This window comes from Mobula birostris, unplaced genomic scaffold (assembly GCF_030028105.1).
Source record: "Mobula birostris isolate sMobBir1 unplaced genomic scaffold, sMobBir1.hap1 scaffold_396, whole genome shotgun sequence".
NCBI lineage: Eukaryota > Metazoa > Chordata > Chondrichthyes > Myliobatiformes > Myliobatidae > Mobula > Mobula birostris.
In genome coordinates, this window is record NW_027277049.1 from 228,172 (window position 1) to 253,928 (window position 25,757).

Consider the following 25,757-nt stretch of genomic DNA (forward strand, 5'->3'; position numbering starts at 1 on the left):
TCTGTCTTCTTCAACAAAACTCACTCAGGTGTAATACCCTAACAATCCCTGCACAAAATCCGTTAAAAGGTCTTCCCTGCCGTCCTTGTTCTGTTGATAATTATTTAGTCTGTTCATATTTTCACATTTATTTAAATTTGATTATTGACATTTGCGTACGTGATCGTCTTGCTAATTGTTGATTGCTCATGTCTCTTTGCACTACTGCATTGCCTTGCAAATTGTTGGCTACTCTTGTGTTGTCTGTGATGGTATTGTCCTGTGTTTTATGCTTGGCACCAAACCTCAATTAATTCTGGTCTGTTTTCAGACTGACAATAATGTGACTCTGATCCATTTACCTTAAAGAATATTCAAAGACCCTGCATGCCTGCCCTTTGAGGGTTCCAAGGCCTCAAGATCTCAAGGCACTTTGAGAGTTCCAGATTCTCTTGCAGGAGAAACCTCTCCACAACCATCCTATCTGGATTCCTCAGATCTTGTGTTTAAGTAAAGCCCTTTCCATTCCGCAGATACAGCCCTCCCATCGCTGAAACAGCACTGAACCTTTCTCACATTGAGCCAACTTTTACTTCAACTTGACACGTCCCCCCGGACCTTTTCATGGGGGAACCTCTTGTTGAAAGCCAGTCAATTGCATCAAACATGTCATCTCATTTACCCTCCCCCTTGTTACTTCCCCAAGAAGTTCAATCTTTGTTTAACAACGACCTCCCTTACAAATCTGTACTATTGGCTATTGGGTGTATCTCCGTGGATGCCGATTTCTTCTCCGGACTTTGCTTTGAAGTATGCTGATAGGACTTTAATGGAATCTCAAATGCATTATACAGCTTCTAGCAGTGTGGTACTGAGCTTTCTTTATTGTTAAGTAGTAATTGCAGACTGTGCATTGTATATGTGTAACATAAAAGCAATCTTATAGAATATACATTTCACTGAAGTAATAGGGATGTATATCTTACACCTCACCTATATGAGGAGTGGATCTCCTCTCCACTCTGGACTGATCCAACAACCTACAGATTCACTTACAACATGCTCAGTATTATTTATTTATTTTTATTTCACACTTTATCTTTGTTTTTACACAGTTTGTTAGTCTTTATATACAGTTTTCATAAGTTCAATTGTATTTCTTTATTTTTCCTGTAAATGCCTGCAAAAAAAAATTGAATCTCATTAGCATCTGGTGACAAACAAATACTCTGATGACAAGCTGACTTTGCCTTGTGACACGGTAGCATCATGGTTACTGTAACGCTTTTCAGTGCTAGTGATCAGAAGATCGGGGATCAACTCTTGCTGCTCTTTTAAAGAAGACATAGAATTAGGCCATTCAGCCCATTGAATCTGTCTCACTATTCTATCGTGGCTGATTTTGGGGCAAACAATTCCAGATTCACCCCCCCCGGCTAAAGAAATTCATTCTGGCCCCTGTTCTAAAGGGACAGCCTTCTATTTTGAGGTTGTCCCCTCTGGTCCGAGCCTCTCTCAGATGTTCCAGTTTCCTCCCATGTTCCAGACCCTCGCACAGGTTAAGGTGAGTAAGTTCTGAGCCTGCGGCGGAATCGTGACAACAATTGCGGGTACCTGCGTCCTGAGCAGGAACGAGCAGGTTGAAATACACTACTCCACAGTAAATATCAGCACCTTCAGGAGGGACTGGGGAGTGCTGGTACAAAGAAGGAAAAACAATGGTTCCTAAAACATTGCACCTAAGTTAGAGAGAAAGGTTGAACAAATTGGGTCTTTATTCTTTGGAGCATAGAAGGTTGAGGGGGGACTTGGTAGAGGTATTTAAAATTATGAGGGGGATAGATAGAGTTGACGTGGATAAGCTTTTTCCATTGAGAGTCGGGGAGATTCAAACAAGAGGACATAAGTTGAGAGTTAAGGGGCAAAAGTTTAGGGGTAACATGAGGGGGAACTTCTTTACTCAGGGAGTGGTAGCTGTGTGGAACGAGCTTCCAGTAGAAGTGGTAGAGGCAGGTACGATTTTGTCATGAAAAAAAAAATTGGACAGTTATATGGACAGGAAAGGACTAAGTGCCTAAGTGGGCTAAGTGCAGGTAGATGGGACTAGGTGAGAGTAAGCATTCGGCACGGACTAGAAGGGCCAAAATGGCCGGTTTCCGTGCTGTAATTGTTATATGGTTATATAAAACGTAGAATTTCTACACTGTACTTACTGTGATTAGAACACAAGTCATCTTGCATTCACCATGTTGATCTACTTCAGTGCAGGAAAACATCACAATCCCCGTATCCTTGACCCCCCGAATGTCAGTTAATGCATTGTCCTCCATTTTGAACCAACTCACTGATTGATGCTCTACAGCCGACTTCACTAGATAATTCAAACAACTAACCAAAGAAACCTTTCCTTATCCCATTCCTAATCTTCCACAAGGATAGGCTGAGCGAGCTGGGGCTTTTCTCTTTGGAACAAAGGAGGATAATTGATGACTTGATAGAGAGGTACAAGACCATAAGAGGCACAGATAGTGGACAGCCAGAGACTTTTGACGAGGGTGGAAATTGCTAATAAAAGGTGGCAGAATTTTAAGGCGACTGGAGGAAAGTAAGGGGGTGGGAAATCAGAGGCAGTTATTTTCTCTTCTTTGCAAAGTGGTGGGTGCATGGTATGTCCTTGCCAAGGTGCTGGTAGAGGCAGATACATTAGGGGCATTTAAGAAATTATTGGATAAGCACATGGATGATTGAAAAATGGATGGAGGAAAGGGTTAGATTGATCTTGGAGTTGGTTAAAGGGTCAGCACAACATTGTGGGCCGAAGGGCCTGTACTGTGTTCTCTCTATGTTCCAAACACCATAGCTTATGCTGAAACTGTGGTCCCTGCTTCTCTTCAGTAGGGGAAGACACTCAGCCGTAAGATGTTTCTGACAGGGTAATCTCCTCATCATTCAAGTACGTAAAGAACATAGGCCCAAGCTGTTCAACCCACACACGATGATAGGGGAACTCAGCGAGACAGGCAGCATCTGCGGAGGGGAATGAAGCTGACGTTTAGATCAGAGTTGAGTTGCTGAGTGCCTGCAGTGTTTTATGTGTGTTGATCCAGATTTCCAGCATCTGCAGAATCTCTTATGCCCCAGCCTGTTCGGTCTTTCCTCAGCAACAAGTCATGTGAGTGGTCACTGCCTCTATCTCTATCTATGACAATGCATCGTTAAATAGACCAAAACTGTAAACAACACTCCAGCTATGATCTCCTTTGCTTGCATCTTCAGAAAAAGCTCTACTTCTATCTTTGATATCTCTTTTTTTTCCTTTTCAGGGTTCTTTCGCAGACGCTGACCTGGAGTTACACTCTGATTTCAGTTCATTGCAGGAACGGGACCCGCTCTCGGGGCCTCACGACCGGCCACTTTTTGATATGCCAAGGACACAGCCTGGAAGAGTGCACTTTCAGGGTGCCGGATTTTCGTGGCTCTGGAGATGGGCAGATTGGAGGCCGGTGCCGCCGCCTGATGCGTAGTGGGAGTACACGGCAGATCGTAACCAGCGAGCTGGCTGCTGGCTGTGTGACCAGAGACCTGAGTTCTTTGGGGAGCTTGGAAAAAGTGACGCAACAGACTTTTAACAAAACAACTCGTTGATTTATTGTGTTATGCCTCCCCTCTCGGTGTGAAATGGGGACACCTCTTTTTCCGTTATTAGGGAGAGAGACAGCCTGTGGTACGTCAAATTGCCAGGTGAACGAGTAGTCTTTAGGTTACTGTAAGTCTGTGTCTTTACTGATGCTTTGCTGCACCCTTGAGTGCTCGGTGGAGAGTGCAGATGCTTTTTTTGCTAGTGGTGGGGGTTGTCATTGCTTTGCTGCTGCTTGGTGGGTGGGGGGAGCTGGGGGGGGTTCTTTGGGGTTCTAACATTTTAACTGTCATTCATTCTTTGGGGCACTTCTCTGTTTTTGTGGATGTTTGCAGAGAAAAAGAATGAGGAAGTATATTGTATACATTTCTCTGACATTAAATATACCTATTGAAACCAAGTTCCCACACAAATGTAGTACAACTTCCTCACTCCCGTTCAAATCGCTGAACGTATCATTTGTCTTTCGTTACACTTGAACGTTAGTTTAAAGTGATGTGTACAAGCCACTTGTTTGTTTTCTGAAAGGCTTGGCATGGCACTTCTCAAATTCCTCTAGGTCCACTCAGTTTGCCTATAAAGCCAACAGATCTGTAGATAAAGCAACACAAACAAGATGCTGGTGAACGCACCAGGCCAGACAGCATCCATAGGAAGAAGCACAGTCAACGTTTCGGGCTGAGACCCTTCCTCAGGACTAACTGAAAGAAGAGATAGTAAGAGACTCGAAAGTGGGAGGGGGAAGGGGAGATCCAAAGTGATGATCTGTAGATGATGCTGTTAACATCAGTCTATCCTCCCCCCCCCCACGCCATCTCCTCCAAGAGGACCACAATCTTGTCGTAGGGTTTGGAGTCAGGGCTTGTGCTTTGGCTCTTGGTAGGGTCAGCCATACCGAACAGGTCAAACGGTGGAGGCCAGACTATGAGTGGTCGACTGATCCCGCAGGTTCAAGGGTTCAGCTCAGGGCTAATAACACACTGACTGGTCAAAACACAATTATTACAGAAACAGCAATGAAGAATCCTTCTACACAGACAGAAATGGATCTTCATCGCTGGCCTAAATGCCAGTGTTGTATTGGCCAAGAAACTAAAAGCCCGTCTCAATCTATGACCTCAGTCACTGTATTGTAAACACTTCAAACCACTTTTGTAATGGTGTTTGTATTGCAAACACCTGCTGCTATTAGGTATTTATGCACATTTTATGACATATCCTTAATGCTAACATTATTGGTATATAATTCTTTATAACTGAACGTTGTTGCTTTTTGTTGTCTGCTGTGCCCTGACCAACACCCTACAGCAAGTTGCTGATAACTGTAAATTTGATCCCTGAGCACCCTTGGTCATCAACATCACCCAACCGCATTTTTCTCTAAGCCCAACTTGTTGTAGGTCCACTCCGTGCCTTGTGGCCCAACTTTGCCATTTCTTTAGCATTTGTCTATTTTTTTACCGGGCCGAGTTGTTGGCTCGACGCACAGCCCAGCACGGACGGAAAGTGAGCATGGAGTTGGCCGGATTCGAACCCGGGACCACTTGCCTCGAAGTCCGGTGTGGATGCCACTCCACCACCGGCCGGCAAGCTCAATTAAAGGATAGAAAAAGGGAGACGTTTTCAGGCAGGACCTGCCTGTTCGCGCCGGCCTCCTGCCAATAAACGGACAGCCATGTCTCCTCTGGAATCAATGCTGTAGAGTCACCAAGCTGAGCCGCAGTTAAGGTGCATTTAAGTGAACTTCAAAATGGTGGGAGAAATACAAGAATATTTAGTGATAGAGCACGGAACAGGCAACAAGCCACGGTGTCCTGCAACCTATTTGAACCCTAGCCTAATCTCAGGGCAATTTACAATGACCAATTAACCTTCCAACTTCGGACCTTGGGAGGAAACCGGAGCACTCGGAGGAAACCCACGCGGTCACGGGGGAGAATGTACAAACTCTTTTGGAATTGAACTCTGAACTCCGACATCCTGAGCTGTGATAGCGTTGAGCTAAGTACTTTGCAACCGCAGCGCACCGTTACAACAACAGGGACAAACGGACGGTTGCTTGTCTGGGGTGTAAACAGGAGGGCTCAATAATCTTGTACATTCTGTGTATTACATAACATTACGGGCTTGAAGTAGTGTTTAAAACCAAGCGATTTATTTAAAATATTAAACACTACCCCAGCTCTGCATGTCACTGGCATTAACAGTCCCACCACTGAACTAATGAGCACCCGAAACTGCAGAATCTGACACCTTAGCAGCTACAACATTTCAGCAAGTTACACGTTGAATATTTAAACTTTCGCCTCAGTGTGAACTCGCTGGTGTCTAAGCAGCTGCGTTGACAGAGTAAATTTCTTCCCGCACTCAGAGCAGGTGAACGGCTTCTCCCCGGTGTGAACGCGCTGGTGCGACATCAGATTTGAGGACTGAGTGAACCTCTTCCCGCACTCGGAGCAGGTGAAGGGCCTCTCCCCGGTGTGGACCCGCTGGTGTGTCACCAGGTGAGACGACCGACTGAACCCCATCCCACAGTCAGAGCAGGTGAACGGTTTCTCCCCGGTATGAGTTCGCTGGTGGGAAACGAGGTGCGACGACTGAGTGAACCCCATGCCACACTCTGAGCAGGTGAAAGGCCTTTCCCCAGTGTGAACGCGCTGGTGCGTCAGCAGGTTGGACGAGCGAGTGAATCCCATGCCGCACTCAGAGCAGGTGAACGGCTTCTCCCCGGTGTGGATTCGCTGGTGGGTCACCAGGTTGGATGACCGGCTGAATCCCACCCCACACACAGGGCAGGTGAACGGCTTCTCCCCGGTGTAAGTTCGCCAGTGTGTCAGCAAAGTGGATAACTGAGAGAAACCCTTCCCGCACTCCGAGCAGGTAAATGGCTTCTCCCCGGTGTGAACTCGCTTGTGATTCACCAGGTAGGCCAACCGGGTGAAACCCTTCCCGCACTCGGAGCAGGTGAACGGCCTCTCTCCACTGTGAATACGCTGGTGGGTCAGCAGGGCATTCGATCGCTTGAAGTGTTTCCCACAGTCCGAACACTGGAATTGTTTCATTGGTGTGACTGAAAATATCTTCCAAATTGAGGGGGAAAAGAAATCAGTCAAATGTTTCCTAGTCACACAACAGACCAAAATCAGTGAAACGCTTCCTAGTCACACAGCTTAAAACCGGAATTTCAATCTGGGGTATGGAATTCATTCCTTCAATAGCATGAGTAACCTGCCGGTTCGTCAGGAACGTGAATACCTGTAGGCTAGTCAGGCCTTTCCTCGGGCTGGTTGACTGATTGCTCAAAAGCTCCGTGTTCAGTGACGTCTTCTCTGTCAGTGTAACAGTTCCAATCTGGACTGCAAATCCTCTTCCAATACCCTGTAAAAACGAGTTCACAAGTCATTAAGCATGGCATAGATTTTCCAACCAGATATTGCAACTGTCTTGTGACATGGTTAGTCGTGGCCTCAATCCAGTGGGGTGTTAAATCCAGTTTTTAGAGAGGAAAGGGAATGGCCAGGACAGCATTGACAATATTCTTAGAGTAAGCATGAACTCACTCGCACACACCTGATACCTTTCTATCTATTTACTAAGTAGGCCATTCCCTCACTGGACTCGTGCTGCCTCCCAACAGAGCCACCCCATTAGTCACATTACCCACTCAGAAGCCTTGCAATTTATTCCCTCGCTCACCAACTCCCCTGCCACTTAGTTATGCTGCAGGTAATTGTGCGTTTGTGCATTCGCCTACTAGCACATCTCTGCGAGGCAGGAGGAGACCCGAGCAAACAGCACACACCCAGTGCAGTCACGAGAAGAATGCAAAGGAAATTTATTAACCAAGTACATACTTGTCACCATACACAACCCTGAGATTCAATTTCTTGCAGACATTCACAAAAAAAGCAGAATAGACTCAATGAAAAAACACACACAACAGAATCACACAAACAACCAATATGCAAAAGACAAATAGTGCAAATACAAAAAAAAAGAGAAAATAAAAAAACAAAATGCTACTAATAAATAAATAACCAATAAATATTGGGAACACAAGTTATAGAGTCTTTAGAAGTGAGTCCGTAGGTTGTGAAATCAGTTTGCTGTTGGGGTGATTGAAGTTTTTGCCTCTGGTTCAGGCACCTGCTGGTTGAGGGGTAATAATTGTTCCTCAACCTGGTGGCGTGGGACATAAAGTTCCAGTACCTCCTTCCCGATGGCAGCAACGAGAAGAGAGCATGGTGTGTGTTTGTGTGTGTGTGTGTGTGTGTGTGTGTGTGTGTGTGTGTGTGTGTGTGTGTGTGTGTCCGTCCTTGATGATGACTCCACTCAGAAAGCACACATGGACCAGATCAAACCTGCTTTTATTTTAGATTATTTATGGTTTTGTTGTGCAGTGAAGTCGCTCAGACCTGAGGTGTCTGGTTCAGGAGCACTGGGCTTGGTACGCAGATGTCATGACCTGCTGATGATTGTAGATGTAACTTAGGCCTTATTACTGGGGATGTTGGCCTGGGAGAGAATTCTGCTCTTCGGTTGTGTTTCCCTCCATCAAATTTGAAAGGATTTCTAAAGGTGGTGTTGGTGATACTTTTGTGCCTGCAAATACACAAGGCAGTGAGGCTAAGAACAGCTCCAATATCATTTTAAAGTTTGCTGACAACTCCACTGTTATTGTCTGAATCAAAAGTTGGTGACAAATCGGCATATAGAAGGGATATTGAAAATCCGGCTGAGTGGTGCCACAACAACAACCTCTTGTGATAGAGGGCATGTGCTATCACAAGAGGATTGATAAACTTGTCTCTGGAGACAGCTTATCCACTGATGTCTACTATAAGCCTACTGACTCTCACAGCTATCTGGACTATTCCTCTTCTCACCCTGTCTCTTGCAAAAACGCCATCCCCTTCTCACAATTCCTCCGTCTCCGCCGCATCTGCTCTCAGGATGAGGTCTTTCACTCTAGGACGAGGGAGATGTCCTCCTTTTGTAAAGAAAGGGGCTTCCCTTCCTCCACTATCAACTCTGCTCTCAAACGCATCTCCCCCATTTCACGTACATCTGCTCTCACTCCATCCTCCCGCCACCCCACTAGGAATAGGGTTCCCCTGGTCCTCACCTACCACCCCACCAGCCTCCGGGTCCAACATATTATTCTCCGTAACTTCCGCCACCTCCAACAGGATCCCACCACTAAGCACATCTTTCCCTCCCCCCGTCTCTCTGCATTCCGCAGGGATCACTCCCTATGCAACTCCCTTGTCCATTCGTCACCCCCATCCCTCCCCACTGATCTCCCTCCTGGCACTTATCCGTGTAAGCGGAACAAGTGCTACACATGCCCTTACACTTCCTCCCTTACCACCATTCAGGGCCCCAAACAGTCCTTACAGGTGAGGCAACACTTCACCTGTGTGTCGGCTGGGGTGATATACTGCGTCCGGTGCTCCCGATGTGGCCTTTTATATATTGGCGGGACCCGACGCAGACTGGGAGACCGCTTTGCTGAACATCTACGCTCTGTCTGCCAGAGAAAGCAGGATCTCCCAGTGGCCACACATTTTAATTCCACATCCCATTCCCATTCTGACATGTCTATCCACGGCCTCCTCTACTGTAAAGATGAAGTCACACTCAGGTTGGAGGAACAACACCTTATATTCCGTCTGGGTAGCCTCCACCCTGATGCCATGAACATCGACTTCTCTAACTTCCGCTAATGCCCCACCTCCCCCTCGTACCCCATCTGTTACTTATTTTTATACACACATTCTTCTCTCACTCTCCTTTTTCTCCCTCTGTCCCTCTGAATTTACCTCTTGCCCATCCTCTGGGTCCCACCCCCCTTGTCTTTCTTCCCGGACCTCCTGTCCCATGATCCTCTCTTATCCCTTTTGCCTATCACCTGTCCAGCTCTTGGCTCCATCCCTCCCCCTCCTGTCTTCTCCTATCATTTTGGATCTCCCCCTCCCCCTCCAACTTTCAAATCCCTTACTCACTCTTCCTTCAGTTAGTCCTGACGAAGGGTCTCGGCCTGAAACGTCGACTGCACCTCTTCCTAGAGATGCTGCCTGGCCTGCTGCGTTCACCAGCAACTTTTATGTGTGTTGCTTGATAAACTTGGGTTGTTTTCTCTGGAATGGCAGATGCTGAGGGAAGATCTGGAAAAGGTTTATAAATTTATGGGAGGTATAGACAGAGTAGGAAGTGAGTATCTTTTTCCCAGGGTTGAAATAACAAATAACAGACAGCATGCATTTAAGTTGGGAGGGGGTAATTTCAAAGGAGATGTGAGGGACAAGTTCCCCCCCCCCCCACAGAATGCTAGGTGCCTGGAATGGGATGGTGTTAGAGACAGAAACATTGGAGACATTTAGATAGGCACGTGAATGTGAGGGGAATGGAAGATACAGACATTGTGAAGGGATTGGCCATTTAATTGTTCCAGCACAACATTGTGGGCTGAAGGGCCAGTCTTCTATGACATCTGCCCAGATTCAAAACAAAGGTTCTTCCTGCCAATATTTCCGGATGTTATTTCACTGAGTGATAGTGTCAGGTGTTGTTGTGATGACTGATCAGAGATTCCTACCCCCTCAGCTAAAAATCATTATTCACTGGGCACAGTACATAACCTTTTTTTTTGGCAGATTCTTGAGTCAACTACTACTCCGTGTAATCTCATTTTGCAATTACTAGGGTTATGTTTTATCTCCAAATTCTATGAATCTATTAATCTATGAAAAAAAAATCTAGCCTGATGCGTCGATGCTTTTGTGGAAAGATGCCGCATCAGTAGGACCCGTGCCCAAAAGACTAGCAGCCCAGGCCAATCACACAGAACAATCCGGTACATTAGCGAAAGTAGTCTCATTAAGGTCTGCATCACTGCGCGGGTGAGCGGCCTGCGCAGTAACTGAAATGCTCCGGCACACATAGCCTTTGTTGCCACGCAGCGAGAAAAAGTTTACGAAACGTGAAAGATTTTCTTTGTTATACGTTCTTTCATTATACCCTTTAATCCATAAATAATGCAATTTTACAATTTTCATTCTAAATGTTGTAGTATGCACACTACACAAAAACACACTGGAAGTGCCACGCAGCGCTGAGGCCGTGGACAAACGTCCTGCTCACAGCAATGGTTGGTGCGCACAGTGTACAGAAACGTGAGCCGGGATCCGCACTTACCTGTCACCGAGCACCAAGCACGTTACGTGGTCGGGATCGCACTGCAGTCCCCGGGAGCTTGCCGGGTTCCGACAGCAGGTCCGAGCAGCCCGGGGCGGCGACACCGCGGATCATAAACGGGCTTTGTCCCAGTCCCAGCCCCGGCAGCGCAGGCGCAGACTCCGGCCCCACAAGCGCCTCCACGTGTACGCAGTGCAGAATTTCGCGGAAGGTCGGGGAGCCGGTGGGAGCGGACTGCGGGCTCTCCCCCGAGGTGGAGGGGAGTCGGTACACACCGTGAGGCCGCACCCCCGGGACTCCGGGGACTCCCCTCCCACCCATGGCGGAGCCGCGCTTGCGCACTGCCAGGATCGCGGCCGGCGGGGCTTTCTGATACGCGGTCGTTTCTGGTTAGGGAGGGGGTCCGTTTATTCCAGCGGTCCCCTCAACTCACCGTATCGTGAACGCGCATAGCGGAACCTAGATGGGATGATTGAAATCTAAAAGTTACCGACCTCCCACGGTCCGAACCCGGGGAGACATTGGGTGGAGATGGGACCAAGACCGGAGAGGTGGGGGGAATGACTGTGTTAACCCCAAACTCCTCTGGCACGACTCCCCAACCAAAACGGACATCCGCTTTGGCACTGCCTCCTGCATTCATACAGAACCCGTCAATTTTGTCATACCCTATTGAACGTATCGTGTCTCCCGTGTCCAATCCCATCCCACTTAGATCTGGGAGAACTCCCAAGCTGCCTTGAGAAAGAGAGATATTTCATTGATCCCAAAGGAAATTATAGTGTCACAGATAAACAAATATTAGAAGAAGTAAGAAATAATAAAAAATGTCACCTCAACAGTCCAACAGGAGAGGGTCATCACTTCCCCAGCTATAGGTTGACTCATTATAGAGCCTAATGGCCGAGGGTAAGGACCTCATTTAGCGCTCTTTGGAGCAGCGCAGTTCTTAGTCTATTGATAAAAGTGCTCCTCTGTTCAGCCAAGGTGGCACGCAGAGGGTGAGAAACATTGTCCAGAACTGCCAGGATGTGTTGTAGGGTCCTTTGTTCGCCCACAGCCTCCAGTGTGTCCAGTTTGACTCCTATAACAGAGCCACCATTTCTAATCAGTTTATTGAGCCTGTTGGCATCACCCATGTTGATGCCATTGCCCCTGCACACCACCACATAGAAGATTGTACTGGTGACAACGGACTGGTAGAACATGTGAAGGAGAGGCCTGCATAATCTAAAGGACCTCAGTCTCCTGAGGGTGACTCTGGCCCTTCTTGTACACAGCCTCTGTGTTGGTGCTCCACTCAAGTCTGTCATCCAGGTGTAACCCCAGGTCCTCACCATCGATAGTAACAGGGAGCAGTGCAGGCTTACTCTTCCTAAAGTCCATCACCGTCTCCTTTGTCTTACTGATGTTGAACTGCAGATGAGTCAGCTTGCACCATTTGACAAAGTCCTCCACCAGGCCCCTGTATTCATCCTCCCATCCTCCCTTTATACACCCAACAATTGCTGAGTCATCAGAGAATTTCTGCAGATGACATGGCTCAGTGTTGTATCTGAAGTCCAAGGTATACAGGGTAAACAGGAAGGGAGCCAATACAGTCCCCTGTGGGGCCCCAGTGCTGCTTGTAGTCATGTCTGACACACAGCTCTGAAGCTGCACAAACGGTGGTCTGCCAGTCAGCTAGTCCTTTACCCAGGATACAATGGAAGGGCCGACCTGCATTGAATGGAGATTTCACCCAGCAATGAGGGCTGTATTGAAGGCATTTGAGAAATCAAAAAAAAAACCATGATCTTCACAGTGCTGTCCTGCTTATCCATATGGGAGTAGGCTCTGTTCAGCAGGTAGACGACAACATCACCAACTCCAATGTGCTTCTGGTAGGAAAACTGCAGGGGACTGAGGGCCAGTCTGATCAGGGGTAGGAGGTGAGTCAGGACCAGCCTCTCTAGGGTCCTCATAATGTGTGAGGTCAGGGCCACTGGACGGTAGTCATTCAAGTCTCTTGTTTGCACTTTCTTGGGTACCAGGAGCACACATGATGTTTTCCACACAGTTGGGACTCTTTCCAGGCTGAGACTCCAATTGAAAATGCACTGGAAAACTCCACACAGCTGCTCAGCACACTCCCTCAGGACCAGGGGTTCACACCGTCCGGTCCCAATGCTTTGCCATGTCTGAGTTTCTCCAGGGCCCTTCTCACCTGCTCATAGTGAAAGTGAGTCCATGAAGACTGGGGAGCTGGTGCAAGGTGGGTTCTGGGGGAGGTGAAGATCAGGACGATAGCAGTTGCTATGTGGAGTTGAGGATGGTAGGTGCAGGGCAAGGAGGGGATGTAGACACTGGTAGCCTGTGGTGTTCATCCACGTGTTGAACTGGAGGAGGGAGGATGGGTGCCATTGGTGCGGAGGGAGCATTGGGTGCCTCAGCACCTGGGCTGAGGGGGGGGGGTGTGAACAGGAGGGTAATTGTCAAACCTATTGAAGAATTGGTTTAACTCATTAGCCCATGTACAGCTTCATTCTGAGGCTCTACAGCTAGGCTGATTGAAGCCAGTGATGTTCTTCATGTCTCTTCACACCTCTCGTGTGCTGCTCTGCCCAAACTTGTGCTCCAGCTCTCTTCTCTATTCCTCTTCAGCCACCTTGATCTTCTCCTTTTGCTCCCTCTGCACATGTTTCAATTCTCCCTGTCTCCTGATCTAAAATCTGTCTTTTTGTGGTTGAGATCACTGGTGGCCCATAGTTTGTTGTTCGGGAAGCAGCAGTCAGTGAGTCCATTAATGCCCTTCCCATATGGTTCACAAAGTTCAAAACTTTCTAATTTCCTAGTCCTTTCTGCCTCGTCCTTACTCCATACACTTTGCCAAGAGGAAGTCCTTTGGGTTCTGCTTTTCTTGAATACAGATCAAGCCAGATCCCCTTAATTAATTTCATTCTCCGCACAGCTGAACATGTATTCACGCTGGGTCAACTTCCCCTGAACCCTCTGATTTTCAACAAATCAAAGGTGTAGCCATGGACTCTCACATTGGCCTGCCTTTTCGTTAGCTACAGGGAGCCGCCTTTCTTCCAAACTTACCTTGGCAACACTCCTCAGTGTTTTCTCTGCAACACTGACAACTGCATTGGTGCTGCCGCCTGCATCCATGTAGAACTAGTCAGTAAGTCAGAGTCATAGCACAGAAACAGGCCCTTCAGCCCATCTAGTCTGTGCTGAACTGTTATTCTGCCGAGTTCCATTGACCAGCTCCTGTTCCATAGGCCTCCATACCCCTCTCATTGTCCAGGGTTTTCTTAAATGTTGAAATCAAGCCCATATCCATCACTTCCGGCAGATCGTCCCACACTCTCACCACCCTCTGAGTGAAAAAGTTTCCCCTCAGATTCCCCTTAAAGATGCTATCTTTCACCTGTAACCCATGACCTCCGGTTCTAGTCTCACACAACCTCGGTGGGAAAGCCTGCTTGCATTTACCCCATCTATACCCCCCATGATTTCCTATGGTCATTTTCACTGAGTTGTGTTGGGCACGTGGCCGGGTGGTTAAGGCGTTCGTCTAGTGATCTGAAGGTCGCTAGTTCGAGCCTCAGCTGTGGCAGCATGTTGTGTCCTTGAGCAAGACACTTAATCACACATTGCTCTAGTGTCTGTGCGAGGAGTGGTGCCCCACACAGACTTCCAACCTGTGCCTTGTAAGGCATGAAAATGCCCGATGCAGGCCTCTCATGGACTGAGATGACATTCCCTCTTCCCTCCCTCCCTGCCTGGGACTGTACTCACTGGAATTCAGAAGGATGAGAGGAGATCTTATAGAAATATATAAAGTTATGAAAGGGATAGATAAGACAGAGGCAGGAAAGTTGTTTCCACTGATAGGTGAGACTAGAACCAGGGGACAAAGCCTCAAGATACGGGGGAAGTGATTTAGGATGGAGATGAGGAGGAACTGCTTTTCCCAGAGGGTGGTGAATCTGTGGAATTCTCTGCCCAGTGAAGCAGTGGAGGCTGCCTCAGTGAATATATTCTCTGGATAGATTTTTGCATAGTTGGGGAATTAAGGGTTATGAGGAAAAGGTAGGTAGGTGGAGATGAGTCCCTGGTCAGATCAGCCATGATCTTACTGAATGACAGAGCAGGCTCAATGGGCCAGATGGCCAACTCCTGCTCCTATTTTTTATCATCTATGTTTGTATGAACTTCACAACTCATTTCCATTCTGCCCTTAAGTTCACTTGGACTATCTCTGTCTGCTTCCTCAATCTCTCTGTTTCCAGCTCAGGAGACACGCTGACATTGACCAGAAACTCAGTGACTCCCACAGCTACCTGCACCACATTGACCTCCCCTCCTCCTCACTGATGTCTCCGGTGAGGATACCATCCATCCCTCGCAGTTTGCCCCCCTCTCGAGATGAGGCTGTCACCCCCGGACATCTCAAGTGGCCAGTGCGCACACAAAATGCTGGTGGAACGCAGCAGGCCAGGCAGCATCTATTGGAAGAGGTACAGTCAACGATTCTGGCCGAGACATTGACTGTACCTCTTCCAAAAGGAACTCAGCAGGTCAGGCAGCATCTGTGGAAATGAATAAACTGCCAGCGTTTCAAGCCGAGTTCCTTCATCAGGACTGGAAAGGGAGGGGGAAGATGGCAGAATACGGAACTGGAGGGAGGGGAAGGAGAACAAGGTAGTAGGCGACAGGTGAAAGCATTTGAGGGAGAAAGATGAATGGTTGGGGAAGGGGCTACGAAGGGAGAAGCTGGGAGGCGATAGGCGGAAGAGGCTGAAGAAGAGGGAATCTGATAGGAGAAGAGCGTGAATCGTGGAGAAAGGTTAGCAGAGCGAGGTAATGGGCGGGCGAGGAGAGGGGAAAGGGGTAAGATGGGAGCCAGATTGGGGAATGGCAAAGGAGAGAACGGGGAGTGGGGGAGAAATTACTGTAGGTTAGAGAAATCGATCCTCATGCCATCAGGCTGGAGTCTACCCAGACAGAATATGAGGTATTGATCGTTCAACATGCAAGTGGCCTCACTGAGTTCCACGGGGTGAAGTCTGAGGTTTTTTGGTGCGGTTAACCTCTGCTGTGTTGCCTTTATATTTTTCTCCCTTTTGCTGCTCAATATTTAATTAGATTTTGTTATGGTTGTGGTTTTTGTGGATGTGCTGTATTTTGTGTTTGTTTTGTTTGTTTGTAATAAATAAAAATCAAAAATTAAAAAAAAGAATGTGTGTGTTGCTCAAGATTTCCAGCATCTGCTGCGCATCAGAAATGTCCTTCTTTTCCAGCAAATGTCTCTCCCCCCAAACCCACTGTCGTTAATGGAGCCCACGCCGTCTCCTCCGCTTCCTGTGTTTCTGCTCTCATCCCATCCCACCTCCCCCCGACAGAGAGACGGAGCTCCCCGGGCACACCCCCCTCCCCCGCCAACCTTTCATCCGGCCGCCGTGTGATCCCACCACCAGCCACCAGGGGTCGCTCGTTCCCCGACTCCCCGGTTCGCTCATTCCTCCGCCTCTCCCGACCCAACTCAGACCGTCTCACCTGCAACCGGAGCCCAGACCGGCCACTGCTGAGATCGGGCGCAGACTGGGCCGCGCTCTGCCCACCCCGGGCATCCGGAGCTCCTGGCTGCGATCCCATTTTAATGCCTGTCTGCCCTCAGCCACCTCCACTGTCAGGGGGAAGTGAAACGCAAACTGGAGGAACGCTTCATGTTCTGCCTGGGTCACTGACAGAACAATCATTCAATTCGCTGTAACCCACTCCCCCTCTGTCCCCTTCCCTCCTCTCATCTACCCACGCCTTGCACATCTTTCTAATGTCTCCCACCACCCAATCTCCTAGTTCCCCCCTCCCACCTACCGTCAACCACACACTTCTCCCACTGCGACTCATATACAAATGACTCCACCTGCCCACCATACCTCCGTTATTTGGTTCCTCTTCACCTTTCTTTCCTTTCAGACTCCATCGCCCCTTGTTACCCCCACCTATCACCACTTGACCTCTGTCCCTAACCCCACCTGATGCCATCTGTTAACCTACTCCTCCTCATCTGGATCCATCCAGCCCCACCCAACCCCAAACCTTCATATTTTAAGGCAGACTGTCTCTCTTCTGCACTTTCAGTGGGGAGGGGGAGTGGGGGACATTACCAGAATGCTGGCAAATGGATGTTCATGCCGACAGGTAGGGCATTGAAGAATGCAGTAGAACAGAAGAATAATGGAATATTGGTGGAATAATGGAATATAGGAATAATGGTGCATAGTTCCCTGAAGGTGGAATTTCATGTGGGTAAGGTGGTGAAGAAAGCTTTTGGTACACTGGCCTTTATTAATCAGAGCATTGAGTATGTCATGTGTGACGCCAAGCAGAGCTACCGGACAGATGATGCTAATGAGAGAGATAACGGAAGACAATGGAGAAACATTCAAAATGCTAATAAGAGAGAAGAGAGAGATTAACGAGAAAGAAACACAATTCATATATTGACAGACCAGTTGCTTTGAACATGAACTGTTTGAAGTTTGATGGACAGGTGATACCCCAGCAGGGGGATAAAAAGAGCAAGTTTGCTAAGGCATGACACGCCACAAGACCCTGGAAAGATCAATGAGCCCCCACAAGTTGGTGAGTGTTTGGAGGTCCGGTTCGCGGGAATTGGTCAGAGGCTCACAGGGCGTAAAGGTACTATTGGTGGGAACCTGGGGTGTGTGTCTGCCTTTGCCTGGGTGCCAGGTTCACTGCGGAAGAATGATCATATCCGGAACGGAGGGGTCACAGTCGGTGACCACAGTGGGATCAGAAGACATCAAAAGGTCTGCCTGAAACCAACTACATCTCTCATTCTCTCTTTCTCTCTCTCCAACGGTACAACAACAGCGATTACTTTGAACTGCACTAAACCGAACTGAACTCTGCGTCACTTGAGACTGATCATCTTACCCCTAGACTGAAATGGAGCTTGGTTGATTCCTATTACCCTAGTTCTGTGTATATGTGTGTATTATCATTGCTAACCTGTTACATTTATATCCTTGCGATTAGTGTACTGTATTACTTATTTCTTTAATAAAACTTTATTGGTTCCTAGTAATCACAGCCTCCAACGAGCATTCCATTTCTGCTGGTTTGGCAACCCAGTTACGGGGTACGTAATATAAGTAGGGATCTCATCCGGGATTTTGAACGCCAAAATTGGGACTGGGTAAATTGATTGGGTTAAAATTCCCAAAAGAAAGAAAGGGCAAACAGCAGAAATGGAGATTGAGGAATTTCTAATGGCGCCGACCTTGGAGGCATTAGAGGATGCCAGGAAAGCAGAATTGGTAGCTGTGGCCAAACGGTTGAATTGTTGTAAGGGGAAGTTGACAATGAGGAGAGCGGAGATGCACAGAGCTATCATAGAGCACTATGTATCTAAAGGTGTGTTTCCCCACGGGGAGCTGGAGGTGGTATCTATGGGCAAACCTGGTGGAGAAGCAGTACAGCTGCAGATGGAAAAATTAAGACTCGAGCACGAGCTCCAAGTAAAGCAATTAGAATGAGAAGATAAACAGTTAGAATGAGAAGAGAGAGAGAAGCAGAAGGAAAGAGAATTTGACCTGGAGAAGTTAAAGATGACGCTGGAGAGGGGCCAAATGCTGAACCAAGGTGGTGGGTTCAGGGCGACCCAGAAGGTTAGGTTGGTTCCCCCATTTGATGAGACCGATGTTTATCGGTACTTTCTCCATTTTGAAAAAGTTGCTGCAAGTCAGGACTGGCCGAGGGATAAGTGGGCTGTTTTGCTTCAGAGTGTACTTTAAGGAAAAGCCCAACAAGCTTACTCAGTGTTGTCAGCAGAAGATGCCCAGAAGTATGATGTGGTGAAAGAGGCCATACTCAGGATTTATGAGTTGGTCCCAGAGGCGTACTGGCAAAAGTTCCGGAATGTGGGGAAGCAGTAGGGCCACACGTATTTAGAATTTGCCCATGAGATGCAGATGTATTGTGAGCGTTGGTGTGCCTTGAAAGGAGTCACTGGGAATTATGACAAACTGCTACAGCTAATACTGATTGAGCAATTTAAAGGTTGTGTCCCTGAAGGTATGAGGCCCTATCTAGATGAGAAAGAGGCAGAAACCTTAGCCGTGACTGCTAAGTTAGCGGATGAGTACACGTTAACACACAAAGCAAAGTTTACCCTGAGTAAAAGCTACCAGAAGGGTAGTTGAGAGGGCGGAGAAAGTCCACCGGCAAAGCCAGAAAGTAAGCCGGGGACTAGTGAGAAGGATAAGGAAGACCGGGAGCAGTTTGGTAGGAAGTCTCCTGGGGTTCTATGCTATAATTGTGGGAAAGCTGGTCACATTGCATCCAGGTGTTTTGCCCCAAAGAAGGAGACGGGGAAGGGAAAAATGACGACTCTGACTGGCTGGGCTGTGTTGAGCCAGCAAACAAACTGCTAGGGGAGAAGAGGTCTGATAAAGTTCAGGAAGGGCGCGAGAAGTTTATTTCGGCTGGATTGGTGTCGGTGAAGGAGGGGTCAAACCCAGTTCCCATACGGATCTGGAGAGACACTGGGGCTTGTCAGTCATGATCTTAAGGAGGGTGTTAGAATTTAGTGCAGAGACCGAGACTGGGGAGGTCAGTGTGATAAACCTTTGCACCAGATACACCTAAAAAGCAACTTGGTCTCCGGACTGGTCACGATAGGGGTGAGGCCCGAATTACCGATGGAAGACGTGGAGGTCTTACTCGGTAACGACCTTGCAGGTGGAGAGGTGTACCCAGCAGTAAAGCTGACAAGCCAGCCTGCCCATGGACTCACAGGTTTATCCCATTTGCGCAGTAACTCAGCGCATGTCCAGAAAGGCTGCCGAAGCGAATGTAGATTTAGCTGAGATGTTTTTACCAGCCTTGTACCAGGAGGGATTAGAAAGTGAGAAGAAGGAGCATAGTGGAGCGGAAGGAAGTGAGGGAGTTGAGGTAGATTTATCATTAGTGAGGAAGGAATTTATACAGGCACAGAAATGAGACGAGGAGCTGATGGTTTTGACAGAGACAGCTCTCTCTGAAGCAGAAATAAAAAGGGAACCAGTGGGCTATTATGTGAAGGAGGGAGTACTGATGAGGAAGTGGAGACCAAGTACTGTGCCCGCAGATGAGGAGTGGGGGGTGGTACACCAGATGGTAGTGCCAGAAATTTATAGGGACGAGTTTTTTAACCTGGCCGACAAGATACTCCTTGGTGGACATTTTGGGGTGAGGAAAACAGTTGACAGAATTATGAAAGAGTTTTACTGGCCGAACATGAGGAAGGATATTATTGAGTATTGTAGATGTAAGCCGACACAGCTAGAGCCTATTAATATGTTAAAAGCTTACCACGATCAGAAAGCAGATCTAGTCGGTGTTATCACAAAAATAAATGAGGCTGGGGTGCCAAATGATAAGGGGAAAACCCATCTTGAAAAGATAAATATGGTGCCGACCAGATTGGAGAACTCTATCGTCTTGACCAACTTTGCTGATAAGGTCTCCCACTTAACCCCCAAACAGAGCGAGCCGCTGATAAAGCTAATTAACTGGCATGCAGGTGTATGTCCAGATGGCCCAAGGCGATGCAAGGGGACGGTACATGATGTTGTCGTTACATCAGATCAGCCTATTAAGCAACACCCCTATAGAATGAACTTGGAGAAGGGCAAGCTAGTGGAGAAAGAAATTGAACACATGCTAGCCACAGGTATTATTAGGCCATCCAAATCGGAATGGGCTTCTCCCTGGGTGGTTGTCCCTAAAGCCGATGGGAACATACGATTCTGTACAGATTACAGAAAGGTGAACACCATCACAAAAACTGATGCTTACCCCATCCCAAGGGTAGACGATTGCATTGATAAAGTGGGGAGAGCTAAGTACATCACAAAGATCGATTTGCTGAAAGAGTACTGGTGTGTTCCTTTAACCGACCGGGCTAGAGAAATCTCAGCATTTGTCACTCCATCCGGGTTATACGAGTATAATGTTTTACCTTTTGGCATGAAAAACACCCCAGGGACCTTCCAGAGGATGATTAATTCAGTGATAAAGGGATGAAGGAACACAGAAGCGTATATTGATGATTTAGTGGTCTGGAGTGACACGTGGGAGGAGCACATTGTGGCGGTAGAGGAACTGTTTAAATGGCTGTCCGAAGCCAACCTGACAGTGAACCTCGCAAAAAGTGAGTTTGGCCACGCTAAGGTCACTTATCTGGGGTATGTGGTAGGACAGGGGCAGCTGGCACCGATGCAGGCTGAGGTGCGGGCTATCTCTGAAATTCCCATCCCGATGGACAAGAGAGCCCTGAGAAGGTTCTTGGGGATGGTGGGGTACTATCGGAAGTTTTGCAAAAACGTTGCGGATATTACCCTCCCTCTTACTAAGCTCTTGCCGAAGAATGCGAAGTTTGTGTGGAACGACCTTTGTCAACAAGCCTTCGAGAGTCTGAAGGCGATTCTGTGTCACCAACCTGTATTGAATGCGCCTGATTTTTCAAAACCCTTCTCCCTAGCAACAGATGCTAGCGACGAAGCAGCAGGGCGGTGCTGTTGCAGGGAGACAAAGAGGAAATTGAACACCCGGTGGCTTATTTTTCTAAGAAGTTTAATGTCCATCAGAGAAATTATTCCACTGTGGAGAAGGAATTACTGGCAATCATTCTGGTATTACAACATTTTGAGGTTTATATTTGTCTGGCACGGAAACCACTGATAATTTATACTGATCACAATCCATTAGTGTTTTTGGCTACAATGAAGGATAAAAACAAACAGTTATTAAGTTGGAGCCTGGTATTATGGGAATTTGATATTAAGATAAAACATATAAAAGGAACTGACAATGTGATTGCTGATTGCCTGTCAAGGTGTTAAAACCTAAAATTCTCTGTATTAGCTGAATAGCTGATGACTACCTGTATATTAGTGTGTATCTTATAATGTGCATTCATGCCCATAATTTTTACCCCGGTAAAAATCCTTTTAAGGGTGGGGGTGTCATGTGTTACGCCAAGCAGAGCTACCGGACAGATGATGCTGATGAGAGAGATAACGGAAGACAATGGACAAACATTCAAAATGCTAATAAGAGAGAAGAGAGAGATTAACAAGAAAAAAAACACTATTCAGATATTGACAGACCGTTTGCTTTGAACCTGAACTGGTTCAAATTTCATGGACAGGTGATACCCCAGCAGGGGGATAAAAAGAGCAGGTTTGCTAAGGCACGACACACCACGAGACCCTGGAAAGAGCAGTGTTCCCCCACAAGTTGGTGCGAGTTTGAAGACTGGTTCGCGGGAATTGGTCAGAGGCTCACAGGGTGTAAAGGTACGATCGGTGGGAACCTAGGGTGTGTGTCCGCCCTTGCCTGGGTGTCGGGTTCACCACGGAAGAACGATCGCATCCGGAACAGAGGGGTCACAGTCGGTGACCACAGTGGAATCAGAAGACATCAAAAGGTCTGCCCGAAACCAACTGCATCTCTCACTCTCTCCCCAACGGTAAAACAACAGCGATTACTGTGAACTGCACTGCACTGAACTGAACTCAGCTTCACTTAAGACTGATTGTTTTACCCCTAGACTGCGATAGAGCTTGGTTGATTCCTATTACCCTAGTTCTGTGTACACGTGTGTTTTATCATTGCTAACCTGTTACATTTATATCCTTATGATTAGTGTATTGTATTACTTATTTTGTTAATAAAACTTTATTAGTTCCTAGTAATCACAGACTCCAATAAGCGTTCCATTTCTGCTGGTTTGGCAACCCAGTTACGGGGTACGTAACAAGAATAGGAGTTGGTATGTAATGTTGAAATTGTACAAGCGATCGGTGAGGCCAAATTTGGAGTATTGTGTACGGTTTTGGTCACCGAATTATAGGAAAGATGCCAACAAAATAGAGAGAGTACAGAGAAGATTTACCAGAATGTTACCTGGGTTTCATCACCTAAGTTAGAGAGAAAGTTTGAACAGGTTGGGTCTTTATTCTTTGGAACGTAGAAGGTTGAGGGGGGACTTGATAGAGGTATTTAAAATTATGAGGGGGATAGATAGAGTTGACGTGGATAGGCTTTTTCTATTGAGAGTGGGGGAGATTCAAACAAGCGGATATGAGTTGAGAGTTAGAGGGCAAAAGTTTAGGGGTAACATGAGGGGTAACTTCTTTACTCAGAGAGTGGTAGCTGTGTGGAATGAGCTTCCAGCAGAAGTGGTTGAGGCAGGTTCGATGTTGTCATTTAAAATTAAATTGGGTAGCTATATGGACAGGAAAGGAATGGAGAGTTATGGGCTGAGTGCAGGTCGGTGGGACTAGGTGAGAGTAAGAGTTTGGCATAGACTAGAAGGGCCAAGATGGCCTGTTTCCCTGCTGTAATTGTTATATGCTTACAGGATGGAGAGGACAAGCTGTTGGTCCTCCCACCGGAGAGTTGCCTCATCGCAATGCCAGAGGAAGTCATGGACCAACATGTCGAAATGGCAATGGGAAATGGATTTAAAATGGGTTACCACTGGGAGATACTGCTTTTTCTGGCGGGTGCTGGGCAAAGCAGTCTCCCAGTCTACGTCACCGATGTACGGAAGGCCACAGCGGGAGCACCGGATACAGTTGGTGACCCCAACAGACTCACAGGTGAGGAGTCGCCGAACCTGAAAGGATAGTTTCTGCCCTGAGTGATGGTAAGGGAGGAGGTGTAGGGGCAGGTGTAGCACTTGTCCAAATTCCAGATATTAGTGCCAGGAGGGAGATTTGTGGGGAGGCATGAATTTCAAGAACTAGTGATGACTGTAGTGTTCCCCGTGTCAGTGAGTACTGTAGTGTTCCTGTGTCAGTGAGTACTGTAGTGTTCCCCATGTCAGTGAGCACTGTAGTGTTCCTGTGTCAGTGAGTACTGTTGTGTTCCTGTGTCAGTGAGTACTGTAGTGTTCCCCGTGTCTGTGAGTACTGTAGTGTTCTCCGTGTCTTTGAGTATTGTAGTGTTCCCTGTGTCTGTGAGTACTGTAGTGTTCCTGTGTCTGCGGGTACTGTAGTGTTCCTGTGTCAGTGAGTACTGTAGTGTTCCCTGTGTCTGTGAGTACTGTAGTGTTCCCCGTGATTGTGAGTACTGTAGTGTTCTCCGTGTCTGTGACTATTGTAGTGTTCCCTGTGTCTGTGCGTACTGTAGTGTTCCTGTGTCTGGGCGTACTGTAGTGGTCCTGTGTCAGTGAGTACTGTAGTGTTCCCTGTGTCTGTGAGTACTGTAGTGTTCCCCGTGTCTGTAAGTACTGTAGTGTTCCCCGTGTCTGTGAGTACTGTAGTGTTCCTTGTGCCAATGAGTACTATAGTGTTGCCCATGTCAGTGAGCACTGTAGTGTTCCTGTGTCAGTGAGTACTGTAGTGTTCCCCGTGTCTGTGAGTACTGTAGTGTTCCTTGTGCCCATGAGTACTGTAGTGTTCCCCATGTCAGTGAGCACCGTAGTGTTCCTATGTCAGTGAGTACTGTCGTGTTCCCCATGTCTGTGAGTACTGTAGTGTTCCCCGTGTCTCTAGGAACTGTAGTGTTCCCGTGTCTGTGAGTACTGTAGTGAACCCCATGTCTGTGAGTACTGTAGTGTTCCTGTGTCTGTGAGTACTGTCGTGTTCCCCATGTCTGTGAGTACTGAAGTGTTCCCCGTGTCTGTGGGAACTGTAGTGTTCCCCATGTCTGTGAGTACTGTAGTGTTCCCCGTGTCTGTGGGAACTGTAGTGTTCCCGTGTCTGTGAGTACTGTAGTGTTCCCCGTGTCTGTGAGTACTGTAGTGTTCCCCATGTCTGTGAGTACTGTAGTGTTCCCAGTGTCTGTGACTACTGTAGTCTTCCCTGTGTCAGTGAGTACTGTAATATTCCTGTGTCTGTGAGTACTACCGTGTTCTCTGTGCCCATGAGTACTGTAGTGTTCCCCGTGTCTGTGAGTACTGTAGTGTTCCTGTGTCTCTGAGTACTGTAGTGTTCCCGTGTCTGTGAGTACTGTAGTGTTCCCCATGTCTGTGAGTACTGTAGTGTTCCCAGTGTCTGTGACTACTGTAGTCTTCCCTGTGTCAGTGAGTACTGTAATATTCCTGTGTCTGTGAGTACTACCGTGTTCTCTGTGCCCATGAGTACTGTAGTGTGCCCTGTGTCTGTGAGTTCTGTAGTGTTCCCGTGTCAGTGAGTACTGTAGTGTTCCACATGTCAGTGAGCACTGTACTGTTCCTGGGTCAGTGAGTACTGTCGTGTTGCCTGTGTCTGTGGGTACTGTAGTGTTCCTTGTATTCAGTGAGTACTGTAGTGTTCCTGTGTCTGTGAGTACTGTCGTGTTCCCCATGTCTGTGAGTACTGTAGTGTTCCCCGTGTCTGTGGGAACAGTAGTGTTCCCGTGTCTGTGAGTACTGTAGTGTTCCCCGTGTCTGTGAGTACTGTAGTGTTCCTGTGTCTCTGAGTACTGTAGTGTTCCCGTGTCTGTGAGTACTGTAGTGTTCCCCATGCCTGTGAGTACTGTAGTGTTCCCCGTGTCTGTGACTACTGTAGTCTTCCCTGTGTCAGTGAGTACTGTAATATTCCTGTATCTGTGAGTACTACCGTGTTCTCTGTGCCCATGAGTACGGTAGTGTGCCCTGTGTCTGTGAGTACTGTAGTGTTCCCGTGTCAGTGAGTACTGTAGTGTTCCACATGTCAGTGAGCACTGTAGTGTTCCTGGGTCAGTGAGTACTGTCGTGTTGCCTGTGTCTGTGGGTACTGTAGTGTTCCTTGTGTCAGTGAGTACTGTAGTGTTCCGGTGTCTGTGGGTACTGTAGTGTTCCTGTGTCTGTGAGTACTGTCGTGTTCCCTGTGTCAGTGAGTACTGTACTGTTCCCGTGTCAGTGAGTACTGTAGTGTTCCTGTGTCAGTGAGTACTGTAGTGTTCCCGTGTC

The 25,757-nt window shown here is 47.6% G+C and overlaps 1 protein-coding gene across 1 annotated transcript; it reads right to left on the bottom strand.

The window, feature by feature from the left end:
* Window positions 1-1,046: 1,046 nt before the first annotated feature.
* LOC140193141 (uncharacterized) lies at window positions 1,047-11,127 on the bottom strand. The gene is made up of 2 exons (XM_072250556.1): window positions 10,814-11,127; window positions 1,047-6,994 (listed from the first exon to the last, which is right to left on the bottom strand). Exon 2 carries the CDS (start codon window positions 6,676-6,678, stop codon window positions 5,911-5,913), a length of 768 nt encoding a protein of 255 aa, XP_072106657.1. The 5' UTR covers window positions 6,679-6,994; window positions 10,814-11,127; the 3' UTR covers window positions 1,047-5,910.
* Between the last annotated feature and the right edge of the window lie 14,630 nt (window positions 11,128-25,757).

Excerpts from the sequence above, each read along its gene's own strand:
- LOC140193141 (XM_072250556.1), bottom strand. The coding sequence starts at position 6,678 with ATGAAACAATTCCAGTGTTCGGACTGTGGGAAACACTTCAAGCGATCG.